Raw genomic sequence first — 20,314 nt, 5'->3', positions numbered from 1 at the left:
TGGTGCGAGCTGGTGGTAGTGGAAAGGTGGTCCGTGGAAAAGTGGTCCGTTACAGCCTGTTGGCAGTGCAGGCAGGGCCAAGGTGATTTGAAGCTTTTTAACTCGAAGAGTTTCATAGCTGTGGTCATCAGGGTTACAGGGCAGGCCACAGCAGCTCTAGTCCCTCCTTTTCTTTGAAGAACTCTTCTCATCAATGTCCCTTTCTTTCTTGGGTAGTTTAAAATGCATTTAATGTTCACAGTACGCTTTTTTTTCCCCCCTCCTACGCCATTTTCTGATCCTTCTCTCCCCCATATACAAAAATAAAATCAGTATTTCTGTAATGAAGCAGTGTAATTTAAAAACAAAACCCAAAAACTTTGTGTTGCTGCATACATCAAAATGAACTGCACTCTCAGTCTTGGCTAACTCACCTGGTTGGTGTTTTTACATTAAAGCTGGCATGGTGGCTAGTGGGGAGGGGGGAAGAGAGAGACGCCAGCCAAGTGCAGTGTCCTCAGGAAGCTCCTGGCACTGACCTTTGCTGTGTCTCTCTCCTGGGTTTCTCATGCTGCCCTTATAGCTGTGGTGGCTGACCAGAATTATGGGGCCTCTGTGATTGAGGCTTTTAATGTTCTCATTTAAGCCTTCACTTCATCCGAAGAAGTCCAGTGGTTTATTCTGAAGTGTCTGAGAAGGGAGTATGAGGCCTTTCACAAAGCTGCCTGGTACATTTCCTTTGAGGAGGCAGACTTCTTCTTTCCACCCAGAGTTCAGCTGTGCCAGTAACAAAATGAGTGTATGGCATACTGAACATGGAGTTTCTTTGTTGTTCTGTATCTTTCCTCTTCATGATATTTTCCATCTGACTTAGTTTTCACCTCCTGCAAGTTATGTTTTTACAGAGAAAATAAACCAACTTGAAAACAGAACTTCAGAAAAGAAAAAATTATACCTGATTTGTCAATATTAGAGTAATATTAAATAATGAAAACCTGGCTTGTGAAAGAGAACAAGGGACCATCTGATCACTGTTGAGAATCTCCAAGGATATAGTGTATAAATAGCAGATGACTTCACAGGGAAGCTGTGCTGCACTCTGAGCTGAATAAAACTGAAGCAGCTGTATTAGGTTGATCCTTCTGAGATTAGCATGAATGAGTTCTGCCTCCCCAAGGTGATGTGGTGCAAACACGAGTGGGCAGCACGTTCTTCCCTGGCTGCTGTCGGGACAGCAGGATTTGTGGTACTTTTTGGCTGCCCTCTCACCTCTGCAGACTCTCCTACCCCTTCCCTTTTCCAGGGAGCACAGGGCTGGAGCGTTTTGCAGGAAGCATGGAAAGCTTGCACTTTGCTTTGCATGGCTGTTCTGTGATTAGTGAGGGATTTCAGGCTTGAGCTGTCAATCCTGCACCTTTGCGTACATGCAGTGCTAGCAGCGCAGCCCGTGGACAACCGTTGGGTTTGTAGCACAATCCCCTCTTTATCGAGGCTGTTCTGTAGCATTAACTCCTTCTCCTGCTTCTGACTAATGCAGGCAAGTATTCTTAATTGAATAGATAATTTGACCATTTGTTCAGTTTCTCTCCCCAGCAACGTTTTCCCTCAAGGGCACATTTCAGGCTTTCCCTTTGTTATTTAGTGAGGCCCTTTGTCCTGGAAGCAGGTTTTTAACGGTCAGTGTCTGTTCTATGACAGCACCAGAAGGACCCATAACTAGAATTCACCCTTCAGTGAAAACGGCTGTTATTATTTCGAGTGTGTTAATTGTGATGCAAATACCCTCTTGCTGGTATTTCACAATACTAGGTCAAAATGATCTTGTCAGAAGTCTGACTGGAAATCTTACCCCTCCCTTCTGTTTCCTGTTGTTAAAGCCTTTGGATTGGGAGCCTGTAAACAGTCTGATGTCCAAGCAAGACTTCATAGAAAATGAGGACAAAATAGGTTGATAGTGTTTTGCTGTGACCAGGTCCCTGGTGGGAATGTGTAACCTGCTGACACTTCCCTTAAGGGCAGTGAGAAACAACCTTAAAGGTTTCCTGGAAGGAAATAACTTTCTGTGAAATTTAGAAAGGTTAAAAGTGATGCATTCCTCTTCATGATACATGTTTTGATATGAATGAAACCCATGCTTGTCCTGCTCTCTGCATCAGGTTAGCAAAGTGTTATTGTTGTTTTATGCAGCAAAGTGTGCTTGGGCTGGGGGTGTTGTTTCATCCCACTGCACCTTTTGAAGTAGCTGCAAGTGCTGTGCTTATCACCTGCCCTGCTGAGCCCTGAGTTAGTGCCAGGAGCAGGCAGTGGAGGGGCTGATGTGGCCATACACAGAGATCTGCCTCACTGGTTCTCATCCCAGAGCTCTTCCCGCTTTCTCCAACAGGAATCTGGTCCTGTGCTCTGTTTGTGCCTCTAGTGCTTCGGTATTTGGCATGGTGCCTAACAATGGGAAGGCCCTCATGGCTGATTTTAGTGATTTGTGTTTATTTATTTATATTATTCTTAACCATGGTGAACTTGACCATCTGTCAGTTAACCATCGTCACTCATCACTTCTGGGTTTTGCTTTGTTAGAAGTATCCCTGCCAGCCATCCCATAAAAAGATACAGAGAACTCCAGAACACCCTCTTTTTCAGGATCTTGAAACACTTAGTAAATGTTAACCCTCACAAGCTTCTCTGGAGGCAGGTAAAAGAAAAAAAACAATTTCTTCAGGGTCATACTGCAAAACCAGATCCCGATACCTTTTCCAGGACTGGGGTCTCCCAGCCCTGTGTGCAATCACAGCTATGTCTCTAAACAATACAGAGATGCTAGCAAGTGCAAAGGGAGGAAAACTCCATCTCCAGTAAGGCTCCAGTGATACTGGGGAATTGTTTTGTTTGCTAGACCAGCGCAATACTACTGTTTTGTGGTGTACATTTTAAAGCATCTAGTCTCTTTTGGGTTTCTCTGTGAAAACCAAGTTCATAGTATCAAGGGTTAGAATGCATCTTATATTCACCAACCCCTCAGTGGAAAAAACATTGTTCTTTTTTCCTGTCCTTTCCCATGCACCAGATCTGCTTCTTTTCATAACATTAAGTGCTGTTCATATATATGTGCCATACAAGCACAGTCGTGTAAGTATGGCTTTTGGTGCTAGTAAGTATTAGTCCTGTCCCTCAAGAACTTTTCTTGAAAAGCAACACCCAGGACTGGATCCAGTCCAGTGACAAATGTGAGGCTCTTTGTGCAAAGACAGCTGTATTTAGGCTGGAGCTTTGTTATGAAAGTGTCTGTATTGTAATTGTTTCGCACAGTAGCAGTGTCAAAGCAGCTGCAGCAGTAGTCATTGCCTCTTGTGTATTTTGCTTCCCTCCTTGCACTGTAGATGTTAATATACATTTGTGGATTCTTGAACTCATATCCGTAATGTAATCCTAAATATCCATTTGAATGGATATTTCGCTCATTTGAAACATGCTGGTTTTTTCTTTGTGTCCCCTCCATCTTTTCAGTCAAAAGAACTACAGATAAAGAAGCAGTTTCAGGATACATGCAAGATCCAAACCAGACAGTACAAAGCACTGAGAAACCATCTGCTGGAGACCACGCCAAAGAGTGAACATAAAGCTGTCCTCAAACGGCTCAAGGAGGAGCAGACCCGGAAGCTGGCTATCCTGGCTGAGCAGTATGATCACAGCATTAATGAAATGCTCTCTACACAAGCTGTGAGTCGCCTCCGAGGGACCCAGGGTTCCTCAGCCAAAGAGGGATGTTTGCATTTTAACCGCTCCGTATCCTGACAGCAGGCTTTCTGCTTCCTTGCTGCACGCGCCATTCCCTGCACAGTCCTTCCTCTGTGTTTAGAAAGCAGAGTTCAAATGCAGAGGAAAGACCTACCACCCCCTCCAGGCAGGCTGAAGCTGAAGCTGCTGTTGTAGAGATGCAAAGTGATGCATCTGTGTGGCCAGAGGACTGCTTTTGCATGAAACGTGGCAACATAAACATCCCTGTTAGAGCATCATCACATAGTTTGCAACTGGCTGTCTTAACTCATTTAGATTTTGATTTGTTGATGATACCAACCCAAGCATGTGTCACTGGTAGAAGCTGCTCATTGAGTCATGGAGGAGTCCACAGTTTTGACTGTAAATCTCAGGTCAAAGTGTTGTGAAAGTTCTGTGATTCCTTCTTTAAGGAGTGACCACATGAGCAATGCTTCGAATCCTTGCTACATTAAATGTGCACTTTACTTTGCAATTCTTGCATATTGCTTCCTGCTCACATCACTTTGTACACAAATTTAACGCTCTGAGGCAGGGTAGCTGGCTTCATTTATGATGGGAAGGTTAAAAGTTCAGTATCATATTGCTTTTAGGTTTATTTCATTATATCTCTGTGCCCAGAGTCCTGCATTGGCAGGGCTACGGACTTAAGTCTCCTGGGCAGAGGTAATTGGTTAATCCAGTTGAACAGAGCAAGAGAGCTTCTCTTTGCCTCTAGTGAAAGGAGAGCTGAGGATGTTTGCACCTCCAGCAGTCTGGTCTCTGCAGTGTGGATCGTGGTTCCTGAGGCGCCACTGCTCATCAGCATCACTTGCATCAGTGCTGTGGGCTCACTGTCACCAGTCTTTGTCACTGTAGGTCCTCTGTTCAGCGAAGCGGAGTACAATAGAGACCAATTGTATTGCTAAGAAAACAATGTCCCAACCCATTCCCCCCCTCCCCACGGTCCTCCCCTGGAGTGTCAGCAGTGGTTACCCCATGGTGAAACGTCTCTATTGTCTGTCTTTCCCAGCTGCGTTTGGATGAGGCACAGGAAGCAGAGTGCCAGGTTTTGAAGATGCAGCTGCAGCAAGAATTGGAGCTGCTGAACGCATATCAGAGTAAAATCAAGATGCAGGCAGAAGCCCAGCATGATCGGGAGCTGCGTGATCTTGAGCAGAGGGTGTCCCTCCGCCGGGCCCTCCTGGAGCAGAAGGTAAAGTGGGCGTGTGAGCATCCTGAGCACACTCCATATTTCAGATCCTAAATTCCACTTATCAGTGAAAGAAAAACTGCTCTTACTTTGCTGTATATAGTAACACTAATTATTTGGGTATTTGTCTCCCTGGGGTTGAAAGCTCAGTGACACATAGACTAAACTTTCTGCCAGCTCAGCCCTCCTGTGTGAGCAGCTTCTGGCTGGGATAGAGCTGCCTGAAGTGTGCCAGAGGGGGCTGTGCCTCTCTGGGCAGAAGGGAAAGAGAACTGTACTCTCTGTCTCTGAGCTGGAGATTGGCTTCTCTGGCCCATCAGACAGTAACAACCTAAAGCTGGAGGCTGCAGTTTCCGTATGACATTATGTGTGTTATGAGCAAACTCAGGTAGCCAAAACCACAGGTATGTGTATCTGCTGCTCCCCAAATCTCATCTTGCAGTTGGCTGCGTGTATTCAGGTGCTCCTTGCTGAAGTTTGCTTTTCTATGCAGGGTCAGACATGTGGAATTTGGAGTGGCCTACACAGACCAAGGGAAGGGAAATGCACCAAAAACTGGTGGAAGGAAATACATTGTCAGCCTTCCTTCTGCAGTTGTTTTTCCTTTTGGACTTGCCTTATAGGTGTTAGCCATTGCCGTTCACACAACAGTTCCCAATTTCGTTTTTCGGTGTGTAATCAACAAGGGTGATTCCTCTGCGGCCTTGAGGTTCTTTGCACTGAAATTCTTCCAGGGGCTAATGGATGGATGCTGGGATAGTCCACAGAGCACTCACTGCTCCACCTCACGGCCAGACGAGGGAGCACCCCCAAGGAGGCAGCACAGCCCTGTCAGGCTTTGGTCTTCTGCAAGGAGGCAATTGCTCTCCGAAAACAGTTGAATTTGTGAAAGCAGAGTTCGTGTGTGTCACTCGTGTGCGATAGCTGCCTTTAGACACCAGTACTGGTTTCTTTGATCCCAGCTCCTGTCACAGCCTGGCACGAGTATGGATTTATCTGGAGGTGCATTGCCCTCTGGTGGCATGAGCTGCTCAGGGGGGAAGTGCCACCGTGAGCCAGTGCTCCCTGCTTGGTGGGAGCAGCGTGTATTGCAGATAGCGTTAGAAGCTGCAGTGAGGCCAGCAAAAGAAACCCACATCAACCAATAATGTTGTAGAAGTCGTCCATTGTGTACCAGGATTGAAGTCTCTATGCATGGAAAACCCCTGTGGAGGATTTGGCATCAGTAATGGGGATAGGAAGCTTAGCAATGCTACTTCACAGAGAGGAAAAACCGATAAAAATATCACCTAGCGTAATTTTCTATATGTTTGTGTCCCTATATTGCCTTAGAATAGCAAAAAAATTGACGGTGCTTCAGCTTTCATAGGTTCCTGTAGCAATATGTGCAGTTTTGGCACAGGAAAATCACAAGTCATGCACCAGCAGTGAGACCTTGGTGGGGTTCCAGGCACTTGGCAGTGACTCAAGGGCAAACGTGTGGGTCCAGAGGCAGACACGTCGTTCTTTTGCAGGGGTGTTTTTTTGGGAGGAGAGGTGATGTTCTGTTTTTGTAAGAACTAAGAGTTGAGAGTGTTCTGGTGTGGGTCCCTCAGCGATGTCACCTGGTGTTTGCTGGCATGTGCTAACTGAAGCTGGCAGCCAGAGAAAGGGCAGGTATGTGCACAAGATGAATGTCTGCATTTATAGGAACAAATAAATGTGTAGCCTGTGGCAAAGTCAGTCCCTGGGGTTCAATAATAAACCAGATTCCAGAAGTTAGTGTATGCATAGAAATCTGCTTCCTTTTCAGCAGGCTGCTCTTTATTCTTGGTGGTGCCCATCACCATAACTCAGCAGAGCATGCGTGTCATGTCCAACCCTGGAGTAAGGAGGGAGTAGCCAAGCCTCATTGATGTGAAATGTTGTTTGTATTGCACCAGCAATGAGCATGTCCCAAGAGTGTCTTTAAAAGAATTCGGATTTAGTCATTTCCTTCCCACATGCCTCAGACACTTCATTTTCAGAGTGGTTTGAGTGATGTCACTTTAGCAAAGTGTCAGGCCTTTCAGTGAAGTTCGGTTGCACCGAGTCCTGTGTGTTACACTGTCACTGAGACTGAAAAGGGTGACATGCTGAAGACATTGAAAAAGGAGGATTCTGCTTAGATAGCAGGACAGGAAAGAAAACAAGCGGAGCATTTTAAAGAGCTAATGTTAGAGAAGGCACCTTCTTCCTCTGCTGCCTTTGTGGCTTTCAGCAGGAATAGTGAGCAGGGCTGCTCAGTGCAGAGTCTGTCACTCACCTAGAGTAACAGGCAAGTGGAGAAGGAGTTTCTGAAAACCCCAAATGGCTCAGGAGATGACTCATGCTGGAGCAGATTGTTTCCTCAATTCCAGATGAAATTGCTTTGCATATTCCCTGACTCAGGCAAGACAGTGCTTACAAGTACAAGGCTCTGCCCGGTGCCTTCAGCACAGACCCAGATAACACCTCTTGGCCACGGTGCTGCTGACAGCAGGGAGATGCCAGTGAGCTGTGCTGAAAGTCTTGGCTGCTGCTTTTTCCCCGTTTGGTCTTTTTCACTGCGGCCAAAAGATGCTTTTTCAGTGCTGGCAAGAAGATAATGGGTTTTGTCTCTCCACCTGACTGCAAAGATTTCAATAAGAAAGGCTTTCATCCTGTCTGATGGATGTTTGTCAGGAGGTCATAGTCCTGTGTTTTCAGTACTTAAAGTGCTGATCCCAGTGCCCCTACCAAAGCAGTCTTGAAACCAATTTGGAACAGTGTTGTGGGGAGAAATTGGAGTTGCCAGCTTGCATATCATCTAGCTAATAATCTGCCACACAACTGAAATACCACTGCCTATGTCCTTCAGCCACACACCCTGGGAAGAGTATCAGGGCAGTGAAATATGAGAAAACCAAATTAGGAAAGGAATAGATAGGAGGTGATAAATACACGAGCTAAGAAAATCTGGGCAGTGAACATTAGAGAGGAAGCTGAATGTGGGCTTGTGCACTGAATCCTGGAGAAAACAACAGTCACCATCATATTCATCATCAGATTCAGCTACAAACAGTGAGGGTCACCCTTAGCAGTGTTGGCAGGATGTACCTGAGGGTGCTTTCCCAGCAGGCTTCTGTGGAAGCTGTAGGCTTGGCTTTATCTCAGAAGATGAATCTACGTCAAGCTGTTGGTATCAGTGCAAACTTTAGATTCTCATCCCTCAAATTCATGTATTCACCGGGGAACAAGGACCTACACCCTCCAGCTGGTGTTCACCACCCTTTGACCTGTGCGGGTCTGTGGGACTTAACCCTTATAAAATTCACCCTTTTGTACTCAACAGACTGTACAGAACAGACTGCATGTCCATGGACATCTGATCTAGAGCCAGTTTCCTGCACGGACATAGGGAGAAAGTCCCTCAGTAGCTGTTACAGGTCCTCCAGAGGCTGTGCCTGTCCTGCTGCTGCAGACTGTCTCTTTTTTTTCCTTCCTAGATTGAGGAGGAGATGCTGGCGTTGCAGAACGAGCGCACCGAGCGGATACGAAGCCTGCTGGAGCGTCAAGCTCGCGAGATCGAAGCCTTTGACTCAGAAAGCATGAGGCTAGGTTTTAGTAATATGGTTCTTTCTAATCTCTCCCCCGAGGCGTTCAGCCACAGCTACCCGGGAGCTTCTGGCTGGTCCCACAATCCTACTGGGGGTGCAGGACCTCACTGGGGTCATCCCATGGGTGGCCCACCACAAGCTTGGGGCCATCCAATGCAAGGTGGACCCCAGCCATGGGGTCACCCCTCGGGGCCCATGCAGGGGGTACCTCGAAGTAGTGCTATAGGGGTCCGCAACAGCCCCCAGGCTCTGAGGCGGACAGCTTCTGGGGGACGGACGGAGCAGGGCATGAGCAGGAGCACAAGTGTTACTTCACAAATATCCAATGGTTCACACATGTCTTATACATAACTTAAACAATAACTGAGGGTGGCAATTCCACTGGAGCTGTCTGCCAACAGAAACTGCCTACAGACACCAGCCCAGCAGCCTCCTCAGTGCGGTGCTGACGTGTGGAAGCTGGGTGCACATGGAATATTGTATTCATTTTGTAAAGCATTATGTTTTGTGTTTACTAACTGGGATGTCATAGTATTTGGCTGCAGGGTTTGGGGGGTGGTTTTTGGTTTTTTTTGTTTTGTTTTGTTGGGGGTTTTTTTTGTTTTGTTTTTTACTTTTTGGAGGGGTCTTGGGAGGGCGTCTGAGAAATATATGCAATTAGTCAGAAGAGTTGGCTGGTGGTCATGACACTGACAGGAGAGAAGGGCCTCAGACTGCCCTCATCATGCCATCCATGTAGGAAGTCTGAGGGAGAATGGAGACCTCCTCCCATGTCCATAAATTTCGATCTGCCACCCTGCAAAAACCAGGCGAGCTGCCTTTAAACCAACATCCAGGGGAGGAACAGCTGGATCTTCTGTTCCATTTTTATTTGTCAATAAATTGGATAAATTTCTAGGGTATTGCCTCTGCGAGGAGGCATTTTCAAAGGCTTGTAGGTGAGGAGGAAGGTGAGAAGAGAGGCCAAGAGACACCAGGGCTCAACAGGGCCCTTCTACCCAAGTGCCCGCTCCGTGTCGTGTAAGAAGCGACGTTCTCTCAGAAGGCACTGGTCAGCTTCCCGACAACTCTGTAGGTAAACCTGTCTGGAGGGAACAAGCTAGGAATGTTTGAAATTGTCTGTCTGCTTTGGCACTCCCTGACTGTGCTGCTGGTAGCTCAGATGAGGTTGGGCAGAGGAGCGTGAGTAATGCACTTGTACAGCTAGTACTGTGACATCTCATTTTAGCTAAGCATCAGAATAATTCTTGGAGCCCAGCGTAGTCTTTTTTGCTCCATTCAGAAATGTTTAGACTTTCAGCCAATCAGTCTCAAATGCCAGAGGTGTTTTGAAGGATGCCATAGTTACAAAATGCCATTGATCGGGTTTTTCATTATTACACTACATCCACCAATTTATTACCTTTTTGGCTTGTTGCAATTTCCTGTTTACATGTAGCGTGTAGCCAACTGTTGAAATGTTTAGTTGCCATGGTGTACCAGGAGGAGCTGAGCCAATGACTCTTTTCCCAGCTGATGACTAACCCACATCACCACTGTAGATCTTGCTGCATGTGAGGCTCCTTTTTTATTATTTTCATTGCTGCAATACTTCACAACTTTTACAGTCCCTTGAGATGCTGTGATATTTTGGCAGCGTATCACCATGTGAGAAGGCACTACTTCCAGAGGGCTCATTGGAGCTGCTGTACTACTGAAAGGAAGCAAAGGAGGTTGTGAAATCCATACAGAGATAAAAGGTCAGGGAGTCTCGTGACTGAATGACTTTGTGGCATCGTGTCATCCCTTAGTGCTGGGAACCAGAGATGCCCCCATGTTCTCGTGCCAGTGCCAGGATGATCTGGGTCAGCCAGGACTGTGGGAAGAGCAGGTAGATGAAGTTTGGTTTGAGGAAAGATTTCCGTCTTGGGGACTGACCAGCCAGGGTTCTTTGTAAATGTTTTTCCTTGCACACTAATCATCTTGAAGAAAACACTAGCTGCTAACTCTAGGATTTGCCTTTAATATGTTTATAGGGCTCAAAAGCGAGGTTTTCCAAATGTGTTTGTCCACGTGACATATTTATATAGTAAATAGTGTCTCGCTGCTGTTCAGTACTCGACAGGGCAGCGTTCTTTCATTAGCTAAATTAACATCCACTCCCACTCCTTAACTCTCTGCCAGTGTCCGGTGAATCCAGCTGGGATTGCTAGCATCTTGACATAACGTATCACTCTAATTGAAGATGGAAACTCTACCAAAACGTGTTTGAGCAGCCCCTTAAGTGAGGAGTTTTGTAGTACTAACAGTTGACAGAAGCCTTGGATGAGGTGTGGGTCCCGTGGAGGTGCCTCTGGATGCTCCTGGGGGCAAGTGGTGACTGAATTGTCGTGTCCTTTCCTCTGCTATGTTTTTATGTGGAATTGGATGTTTTGGGGTCACTCTTTTGCATTGCAGTGTTGTTGAAATGCAGCGAAACTCATTTAGGAAAGGTACCCGTGTTTTCTTAGGTTTGGAAGGAGAGACAAAACCGAAATGAAAGGCCAAAATTATATTGGGGTTCGCCACATGAGTGTGGAGGGTGTGCCCAGAGCATGGTGCTAACACAGCATTTTGAGTTCAGCTCCTCTATCCCAAACAGCAGCAGCTACAGTGGGGACAGGCTTTACCTGCAAGTTCAGTGGGTTCATTCTTCTGCTTCTGTTATGGTTTGAATTTGGTCAAAGTCTCTGGCTTAAATTGAGCTACTTCAACAGAATTCTCTCAACACATCTCTTTGTGTAATGTCAAGCATGACTGAATGCTGAATCCAAATGATGGCTATCCCATATTGGCTTTTTTGTATTCAAAAAGAATTGTGTAGTAACCATTTTTACATGTATATCATGTGCAGACCTGGACTATTCCAACAAGTTAATATTTTAATTAAAATAGTTTGCAAAAACTGATTCAGATCAACTGGTCTAAATGTGTGTGTCCCTGTGTGTACGTGGGGGAAAAAAAAGCTGTCCCAAAACTGCCTGATCTCGAGGGGAAGCACCTCATTACACAGCTGTAGCCAGAGGAACTCAGGGTCAGGCTTTGCCTTGCAGGTAATTGAGGAGGCCCTCGGTGTTGAGAATTTTAATGTGTCTCAGGTTTATTTCTGAGATACATGAACAACTGTGCACTAGAGAGATGCAAACACTCTCTGAATCAGTTTGCAAACTCTTCTTTTTAAAAGTAAAGCATTTTAAAAAGTGAGGCCAATTGCTCTATGTTGTGCTCATTGCAGTCATGCCCTAACTTTGGTTTTAAAATTATTGTAATCTGTAAATTGTGGAAACTACTCTAGTACCTCAGCAAAGATGTTCTCTTGCATCTCTTACGTTCATATTTAACGCTGGGGAACTCTTTTGCGTGGACTACTTTGCAAACTTTATTGCGGCATTATCAAATGACCAGTTTGACCCCTGAAATCTCTTCTGTGGTTATTTTTCTCTCCCCTCTGCAAAGACCTGGAGTTCTGGTGTAGCTTGTCCCAGAGATGGAAAAACCAGAGTAGCCAGCATTTTTACCTCTTTCTGATTCAAATTTCCTTTGATTTTATTTAAAATCAGTGAAAGGGACCACATTTTCCTTGTTTTTCATGGTCCCAGGGAGCCAGCAGCCACCTCTCCCTTCCATGTTCAACATGACATGCTTTCTTCCTTGGATGCAGCACTGAAATGGAGGCCACAGCTCTGTTTCACCTGCATTCCCTCCAAGCCTGTGAGCTTCAAAGAAGTTGAGCAACTAAATACGTGGTGTGATACCAAACTTTCCGCAGAAAAATTCCCTGCAGCCATTACTTGCCTGGCTTGGAGCCAGGCTGGCATCGCTCTGTGTCCCACCCAGCCCTCCCTCGCCAGAAGAACGGGCACTGCACACTCGCTGTGACCTGCATGGGGGTGCAGCCAGGGCCATCCTGGGGCTGTGCTGTTGTTTAAACCCCCAAGACCCCTCGCCTCCAGGCTCCCAGCCCCTCGACCCTGCTTACGTGCCATTTCTTGAGAGGCAATAAATCCTATCGTACCACTGTCTACCATTACTCTGTTGAATACGCACATCTCTCTGGATATATATATGGTATCTCATTTGTATATATTTATATACTCTGTATGTACGTGTGTGTGTGGGTATAGGTGCACACACTCCTCATGCTGTGCATTTCTGTCAGGGCACTTCAGTTCTGCTGTTCTTCAGCGCTCCTGTTTGTGAGCAAAAGCAACCCCTCAGCAGGGCTCTCAGGGCACGGACGTGGCACAGGCTGTGCTAGGGCTGAACCCTCGCTGAAGTGCAGCCCTGCTAATTGCAGCTTGCTTTTTCTGGGGCATGAGAGGATAGGTAGCTGCTGCGGGTGTGCTGTGAAGGAGAGGAGGGAGCTCCCTGAGGGTACCAGAAAGTCAGAAGGCAGCATAGAAGAAAACCAGATGGTTTAGCGATAGGCAAGCAGTGGAGGCAATGTAGGGATCTGCTGGGGAGGCGGCGAGTGGGCCGGTGAAGTGCTCAGCAGGCTGAGCTCAGAGTCCCCAGCTGCGTCTCGCCACGAAAGATCACAAGCCCGGCACGGTCTTGGCTCGCTGCACCGGCACTGGCTTTTGGCATTCCTGAGGTGGAGCTGCCGCTAGCTCCGAACACTGACTGCCTTGGTGTGTGTCTGATACCTGGAGGTTCTTAGGCTGTGTGGAGGGGCAAAAGAGAAGCTAAATTGGGAGATTTAAAGTACACATGTGTGTACGGTCTATACATCCATAAATACACACAGAGATGCTCTTGGTCCATTCTTTATTCTGCTTAGGCCTGTGTGCTACATCACTCAAGTCCAGCCAGCAGCGGAAAGTCTAGTTCCTCTCCTGGGTGCTTGCTCTGCAGTTCTAGTAAATCTTGCCCCGGTCTTTCTCATAGTAGAGGGGCGAGTGCCAAGCTGGACACCACCAGCTCCTCAAGCTGTGAAGACCCTTCTGACCTTCTCCTCTGTCCTCTACAGACCCCATCTTAGGGAGGCATTTGACAGTTCAGGGGATAAGCGGTTCTTGCATGTGTCAGATCACTCATTTCCCCCAAGGACGCCCCGCCAGCTCAGCAGAATGCCAACCCTGGGCTCTCTTTGTGCTGCCGGAAAATTCAGAGGCAATATTCCCCCTGTCCCTTTTGGAAGGTCTCTTGGAAGTTTTTTAGGTGAGATTCAAGTTTGGTTGGGTCATTCTTACCTTTTCCCAAGGAGTAGTGTTGTCTTTAGCTGTGCTCCTACCTGTAGGACGTTCCCAGTGCTGGCCTGCGGTGAGCCCAGAGCCATGTGCCCAGGACAGAGGAGCAGTGGATACCCAGGCAGGGAATGCTGGTCACTGTCCCTCTGCTGTGGTTGTTTGAGTTTGCACTTTTACGAATCGATTGAACCAGAGTCTTTTGAGGAATATATGTGAGGCTCTTTGGAGGGTTGGGGCTTGCTGTTTACAGCCAGAAAATAAGAAAACCTGATAGATTTAGTTGTTTTGGTAAACATCACCCCACCAGGGAGCGGTGGCGGCAGATAACCCAGGTTCCTGTTGCACAATGAGGTTCAGCCACCTGGGGCTGTGATGCTGCCTGCTGCATCCCTGCCCCCTTCTCTGGGGAGAAGGAGAGCCCTTTGTCAGCTAGAGAGGGACTTAGTAAATCGGATTTGCCAGCAAACAAGCACCTTAACCACTGAGCTGTGGGTCTCGATACTTGCACTTCACCTGAAGGCTCCCTGTGGTGGGGGTAAAGGCAGTTTGGTACATGACCATTGGCTCTGCACCTGCCTGGCATCCTCAAAACATCCTTAAGCCGTGTCCTCGGGAAAATAAGACCCCAATCTCAGCTCCCGCTCTCCTTGCTTTCTCTGAGTGCACACAGTGAGACCAGGAACCAGGAGGGCCGAGCGTTGCCCCCAAGGATGTGAACAAACCCTGGGGGGAAACTTCCCCCCACCTCGCCCCTCCGGGCCCCTGCCCCACTCCCCACCCTTGAGTACGGGTACCTCAGAACATGCACAGTTTGAATTTTCACTGACAATTAGTTTAATTATTGTCAGTGAAAAGAATTGTAATTAATGTAAATATGTAGTTAACAAATTGACCTAGTTTCTGTATTTTTTAAGTTTTTGTACTAAAATTTATAGATACAGTATGTGCCAGCTAGCAAAAAGCTACTGTAATTGCCAGTCGTAGTTCAGCATGCACCTAATCCCCGAGACTTGTCCAGTGATGCTGTAAGGAATTTATGCTTAAATGTTGCGAGCTGGGGAGGCCAACAGCCCGGGGCTTTCAGCTTCCAGCCTCTGGCTGCGTTTTCCCTGATGGCTGTGTGGAATCTCCTTCCCTTGGGCGTCGTGTGCCGCACGGAGGGCAGTGCGAGGGACAGAGCGGTGGCTTTGAGCTTGCTCTGGAGCTGAACTCAACGGGAACCAAGTTCAGGTTCTTTGCTGCAGTTTAATACCGGCTTGCGGCTGTTTTTCAGTCTCTCTAGAAATGATCTGTTTTTCCCCTTCCAACTGCTTTTGTCTTAAACCCGAGTTCATCTAAATCTACTGGAGGAAAAAAAAAACCCAAAAGCAACAAAACAAACCAAAAAAAAAAAAAAAAAAAAAAAAAAAGCCACTGAATTGAGATCGTTGCCTGCTTTTAGTGCCAGGATCACACATTTCTATGGCAACTCTGAGCTCAGTGGAGTGCAGAAATCAGCGCAGGGTTGTTGACAAGCTGAAGCCGGCGGCCGCTGCCTCTGCACGGCTCTGGCAGAGCCCGACTCTGGCTGGTGGCAGCTCCAAGGGCGAGTTTGGGGGTGCAGTGTGGTGCCTTGTGGGGGTCCCGGTGTCCCTGCCCCACTGCAGCTGGCTTGCCCTGCGATACCTGCTGCTGAGTGAGGGGTGAGCTCCTAGGAATGGTCAGGATCTGTGCTCCGTGTCCTGTGGCAGAGGCAAGCCTGTGAGTCGATAGCTGTGCTGAGCATCCCGGGAAGCTGCGAGCAGAGGAGTTTGAGCGCCGGTGAGGCCGTGCTCTCGGGTCTGGTTGTCCTGGAGGTTGTAGGGAATGGGAGCTTGTAAGCATTCATGGATGAGAGAAGGAGAGGCAGACAAGCACGTATGGGTTTGGCTTTTGGCAAGCAAACCACTCGCTTCCTTTCTTCAGCTTTTCTTCCCTCCTAACCCCCTGCAGCTCTTCCCCCTGCTTGCTTGGAACAGGAACTTTTTTTTTTTTTCTTTTTTTTTTCTTTTTACCTGCCTAGAAACAGCTAAAAGATGGGGGGGCAGCCCTGATGTAAATAATTAACGTTGCAAAGTGAAGTGTGTATAACATAAAAGGCTACAGCCCTTTGGTGACTTGTAAATGCTTTGAGAAGGTTGTGGTAAGACGTGGAGGGGCCAAGCGACCTGCCCGGCCCCATAGCCATCGCTGCCCCACCGCCACCACGGGGCCGGGGGGTCGGGACAGGATGGGGGGACCCCCCCCTCGGTGTAGTGGATGGGAGGGTAGCGTAACGTGTGTAATACGGATAGGAGAAGCTGTGTGAGGTGTGTATAGTGTATATTTTTTAAAAATAGCTTGCTTGTGTTGTGAAGATTTTAAAGACAAACTTGAGAATTCTAGCCTAACTATTAACACAAGTTTAACATCAGTTACCCCACTGGGTTCAGAGCCTCTTGAATGTATATTCCTTTTTGTAACCTAAATGACCTATTCTTCTACCAGTCAGCCAGACATCCTATTTATATTTTTAATTTTATATATTACTTTCCATTCGTTTTCATTATTTCCAGCATGTTTCTGGGTCTTGGTTTTTTTGTTGGGGGGGTGGGGGTTGTTTCTTTTTGCACAAGAATTGTGTGAAGTCAAGGAAATGTTAACTCAAACCTGGTATTTTCCAACCTGTTTCCCCTTCCCTTCCTCTTCTCCACCCCTGTTGTGGTTTTTTTCTTTTTTCTTTCTTCCGCCAACAGTTTGGGATTTTTCTGGGCTGGGATGCAGTGGGTGGGAGGAGGGGATGGCTCTTTTCCATTTGCAGCTTTTGTGCAAATGCCAGGTCTTTTTGCCAGTCGACTAAAAAAAAATGCTTCACTTGCTGGTTGCTTTAAAAAGGAAAAAAAAAAATTAAATAAAAAACAAAAATGTAACCTTATCAGTGCGATGTAGACCCCAGCGGGAGGAGGGGAAGTGCACACCTGTAGCCACACACCTCTGGCTTTGGCTGCAAAACAAAAGCAAACCTTTCCTGGTGAGGAGGCGACCACAGGGCAGCTGCTGCCCGACCCCGTGGAGGGTTTGCCGGGCACGAGCTCCGAGCCGTGCTGGGAGCGCCGCGCCTCGGGCTTGCTCTTCCCCCTCGGCGACCGCCTGTTCATGTGCACAAACCCAAGAGCTGCCTGCTGATGACAGCAAAGCTGTTGCTGCTTTTCCTCTCCTCCTCCTCTCCCCCTCCCCAAGGAGGTCCAGCTCCCCAACAAGAGCTCGCCCAGGGCCCGGCCCCAGCGCCATGGCCGTTTGCTCTGGGGCATCATCCAGGTATGGCCAAGCCCGGCTGGCGCCGTGCTGTGCCACAGAGCATTAGATAGAAAAAAAAAACCACACACATATCTGCTGTTTTACTATGAACACTGGTCTGAGGTTTCCAGGCTCAGCACCGCGGTGATGGGCCACGAAGGATTTAACCAGGGGAATTAAACTCCTTCTTGCTTCCGTGTCTGGTAGCACCAGCTGGTATGAGTGAATCTACAGGTGTGCGTTTTCCTTCTTGTAGAAAATGCCACGAGCACTAACTGGTAAGGCTTAATGTACAGTATATTGTCAGTATTCTGGTATTCTTCTGGTTCAACATACATTATAGCTCATATATAACCTGTATTAATTGTATAGATTGTGCATTTAAAGCTGTTACCAAGTTGTCAGAAAATAAGAGAAGAGAAAAAAAAAAAATAAGGTCATATGTAATATTTTGTTTGTAAGTATCCTTTGTATCATAGCAAAGGAAATGTTAAAAAAAAAAAAAAATCAACTGTAATAAAGTAATTTTAGTACACGGAGTGTCTGCCTGCTTTTGTGAGACCCTGGCCCAGGGGGGCTACCGCGTGTAGGACCTCTGCCAGGTGAACACGGGGGGCTCGACCGGGAGACCTCCCCACCTGCGGGGCCGCGGCAGCCCCTTCCTCCTCTCCTCCGTCCGCAGGAACTCGGCCATGGCCCTGAAATATTCCAGCACGGCCTCGTGGGCCCAGCAGCGCCCCGGCCCCCGGCGGGGGAAGCCGCAGTGCCCCCCGTGCGGGGTCAGCAGCAGGAAGAAGTAGGGGCTGCTGCGGAAGAGCTCCGTGGGCAGGCTCCGGGCCGGGGGACCGCGCACGGGGTCATCGGCGCTGCAGAGGCACAGCACCGGCACCGCCGCCTCGTCCGCGTCGCGCAGGGGCTCGTTGCGCTCCCAGTAGCTCTCCCAGCTGGTGGGGCGGCTCCGAGTCCGGCAGAAGAGGGTTTCCTCCAGCTCCCGCAGCGAGCGGCTGCCCAGGAGCCTGTCCATGTCCACCACCTCGGCCAGGGCCCCCACGTACCTGCGGGGATGGGGTGGCCGCCGTGGGCTTGGGGGTTCAGGGATGCCGCCGGGGGCTGGGGGCAATGGGGACACTGCTGGGGGCTTCAGGGATGCTGCTTGGGATGGGGGCCACAGGGAATGTTGGCAGGGGCTGGGGCATGCTGCCGTGGGGGTGGAGGGTCATAGGGAGCCCCCACCTAGAGCTGGGGGCTATAGGGATGCTGCCATGGGGGTGCCACCAGCTAGTGTGCCCCGTTGTCAGAAATGACTGCTCGACAGTCCTGGCCCTGCATGCAGGGGAACAGGGGTGACCTCGACTGCCCTACTCCCAGAGTGGCTTAGGAGGCCCATCCCAGCCCTTTGCCTGGGATCCTGGAGGGTGCCCACAGCGCAGCTCGGGTGCCATGACAACGGGAGACAGCCAGCACTCCCATTTCGTTACCGTGACAGCAGCATTTGCAGTGAGAATGGGGAAATAGGGAAGGGGGAGACTCTCTGCTGCCCACCCCCCCATATCCCATCCCTGCAGTAAGCCCTGTACCTTGCTGCACCCATCTGGGATTGCTGCAGCTTCACCTGTCACCTGATTGCCCCTATGTTTTGGGGTTTATTTGCATTCTTCTGGCCCCTCTCTGCCCACCTGCAGGGTCCCTTTGCCCTCACGAGCTCTCAGCACCACCCGGGGAAGGGCTCACTTGCTCAAGGCCTTGGCCCAGGGCAGTTTGTCTCCTGTCTCAGCCAGTGTTTGGCCCACTCGAGCTTGGCTGTGTTGGGCAATAGGGGACCCAGACCCCTTGGGAAGGGACAGCAGCAGTCACAGCCCCCTCCCCAGCTGTGGGTTGGCATCACAGTCCCCCCACAGGGCCAACGCGAGGGTCAGGTGCCGGGGACAAGGGGCAGTGCAGGGAGAGGGGCCAGCCCCACTCACCCCTCACGGTCCAGAACCACACAGGGGCTTCACCAACCCCTCCCGGGGGGACAGATCTCCCAGCTCAGGAACCCCAAGATGCTCCGCAGCCCCAGCCAGGCCGGGGACACATGTGGTGGCCCAGGCGGCCCCATGGCAGCTGGCTCCAGGCTGGTGTTCATTAACCAGCACGTTCTGCTGCCCTCAGCACCTCTGCCCCTGCACTGGGGCTCCCGGTGTCGGCAGCAGCACCCACCCCACACACACCACCAGGGATGACCGAGGGGTTCCCGGGGTACCCCCATCCACCTCCCCAAACCCAAGAGGCTGCACTGACCTGCTCAATCCCTGCTTGAGGTGGAGGAGCAGCGGCCACTCGTAAAGCCAGGGCATCCCGGCTTCAAACCAGTCCCGGCCACGGAAGATGGGGGAGAGGCAGGCGGCGGCGGCCAGGCGGCTGGAGGAGCCGCTCTCGCCCAGGTAGGCGAGCAGCAGCCCCGAGCCCGAGCCCTCGCTGACGGCCAGCAGAGGAGCAGAGGGGTGCCGGCACCGCAGGTAGGTCACAGCCTCCCGCAGGTCCCCGGGATCCCCGAAGGGCTGGAGCCGGGGGGTGGTGAGGGGGCAGCCGTTGTGGCCGCGGCGGTTGAAGATGACGGGGATGAAACCCCGCTCCAGCGCCCGCAGCCCCAGCTGCAGCAGCCCCCCCGTCACCTTCCCGGCAGCGTTGGGGATGAGCAGCAGCACTGGGCTGGAGATCCCCCCCCCCACCACTCGCAGCCCCCCACGGCCCCACCAGCCAGTCCAAGGCCACCAGCCCAGCGTCGGGCAGCTGCAGGAGCTCACGGGCCACCAGCGGCTCCGGCTCAGGTGGCTGCAGGAGCTGCCACAGCAGCTGGAGCTGCGGCCAGCGCGGCCACAGCCAGCGTCCCCCCTTCAGCGCTGCTGACCGCCCCAAGCTCCGCGCCAGGTGCTGAGCCAGAGCCGAGGGCTTGCACAGCAGCCGGCAGTGCCCCGAGCCCTCCTCGGCCATGAAGGGGATCCCTTCCTCCTCCTTCTCCTCCTCCTCCTCTCCCAGGTCTCCAGGTATTTCCAGCCTCCCTGCCCAAAGGCACCAAGCCAGCAGGCCCAGCCCCATGAGCACCGCGGCCGCGGCCACCAAACCCTCCGGGGACAGCATGGAGGCGGCAGGAGCTGCAGCCGGCAGCCCCGATGGTCGGCGGGTTCACAGAGCGACGGCGGGGCCGTGCCGGGGAAGCCCAGCCCCGGGGCTGGGCAAACAGCAGGGCTGTGCCGGGGATGGCGTGAGCGGCCAGCAGGGCCAAGGGGACTGGG

At 50.0% G+C, this 20,314-nt stretch overlaps 2 protein-coding genes across 2 annotated transcripts in view; one reads left to right on the top strand and one right to left on the bottom strand.

Moving 5' to 3' along the window:
- The window catches only part of TAOK1 (TAO kinase 1), a 69,323-nt gene extending 51,745 nt beyond the window's left edge, over positions 1 to 17,578 (top strand). The window contains exons 18-20 of the mRNA XM_040082577.2: positions 3,481 to 3,693; positions 4,763 to 4,945; positions 8,428 to 17,578. Of these exons, the coding sequence (XP_039938511.1) occupies positions 3,481 to 3,693; positions 4,763 to 4,945; positions 8,428 to 8,889 (858 nt within the window). The 3' untranslated portion in view covers positions 8,890 to 17,578. The remainder of the gene's footprint in view (positions 1 to 3,480; positions 3,694 to 4,762; positions 4,946 to 8,427) is intronic.
- ABHD15 (abhydrolase domain containing 15) lies at positions 17,566 to 20,301 on the bottom strand. Its single transcript, XM_040082583.2, is given in 3 exon segments — positions 17,566 to 18,094; positions 19,320 to 19,747; positions 19,749 to 20,301. Coding segments are annotated over 3 exon segments (1,317 nt in total). The 5' UTR covers positions 20,160 to 20,301; the 3' UTR covers positions 17,566 to 17,616.
- Between the last annotated feature and the right edge of the window lie 13 nt (positions 20,302 to 20,314).

The sequence above is a fragment of the Hirundo rustica genome, chromosome 19, assembly GCF_015227805.2.
Source record: "Hirundo rustica isolate bHirRus1 chromosome 19, bHirRus1.pri.v3, whole genome shotgun sequence".
Classification (NCBI taxonomy): domain Eukaryota; kingdom Metazoa; phylum Chordata; class Aves; order Passeriformes; family Hirundinidae; genus Hirundo; species Hirundo rustica.
This window is presented reverse-complemented; position numbering and strand designations above follow the sequence as displayed.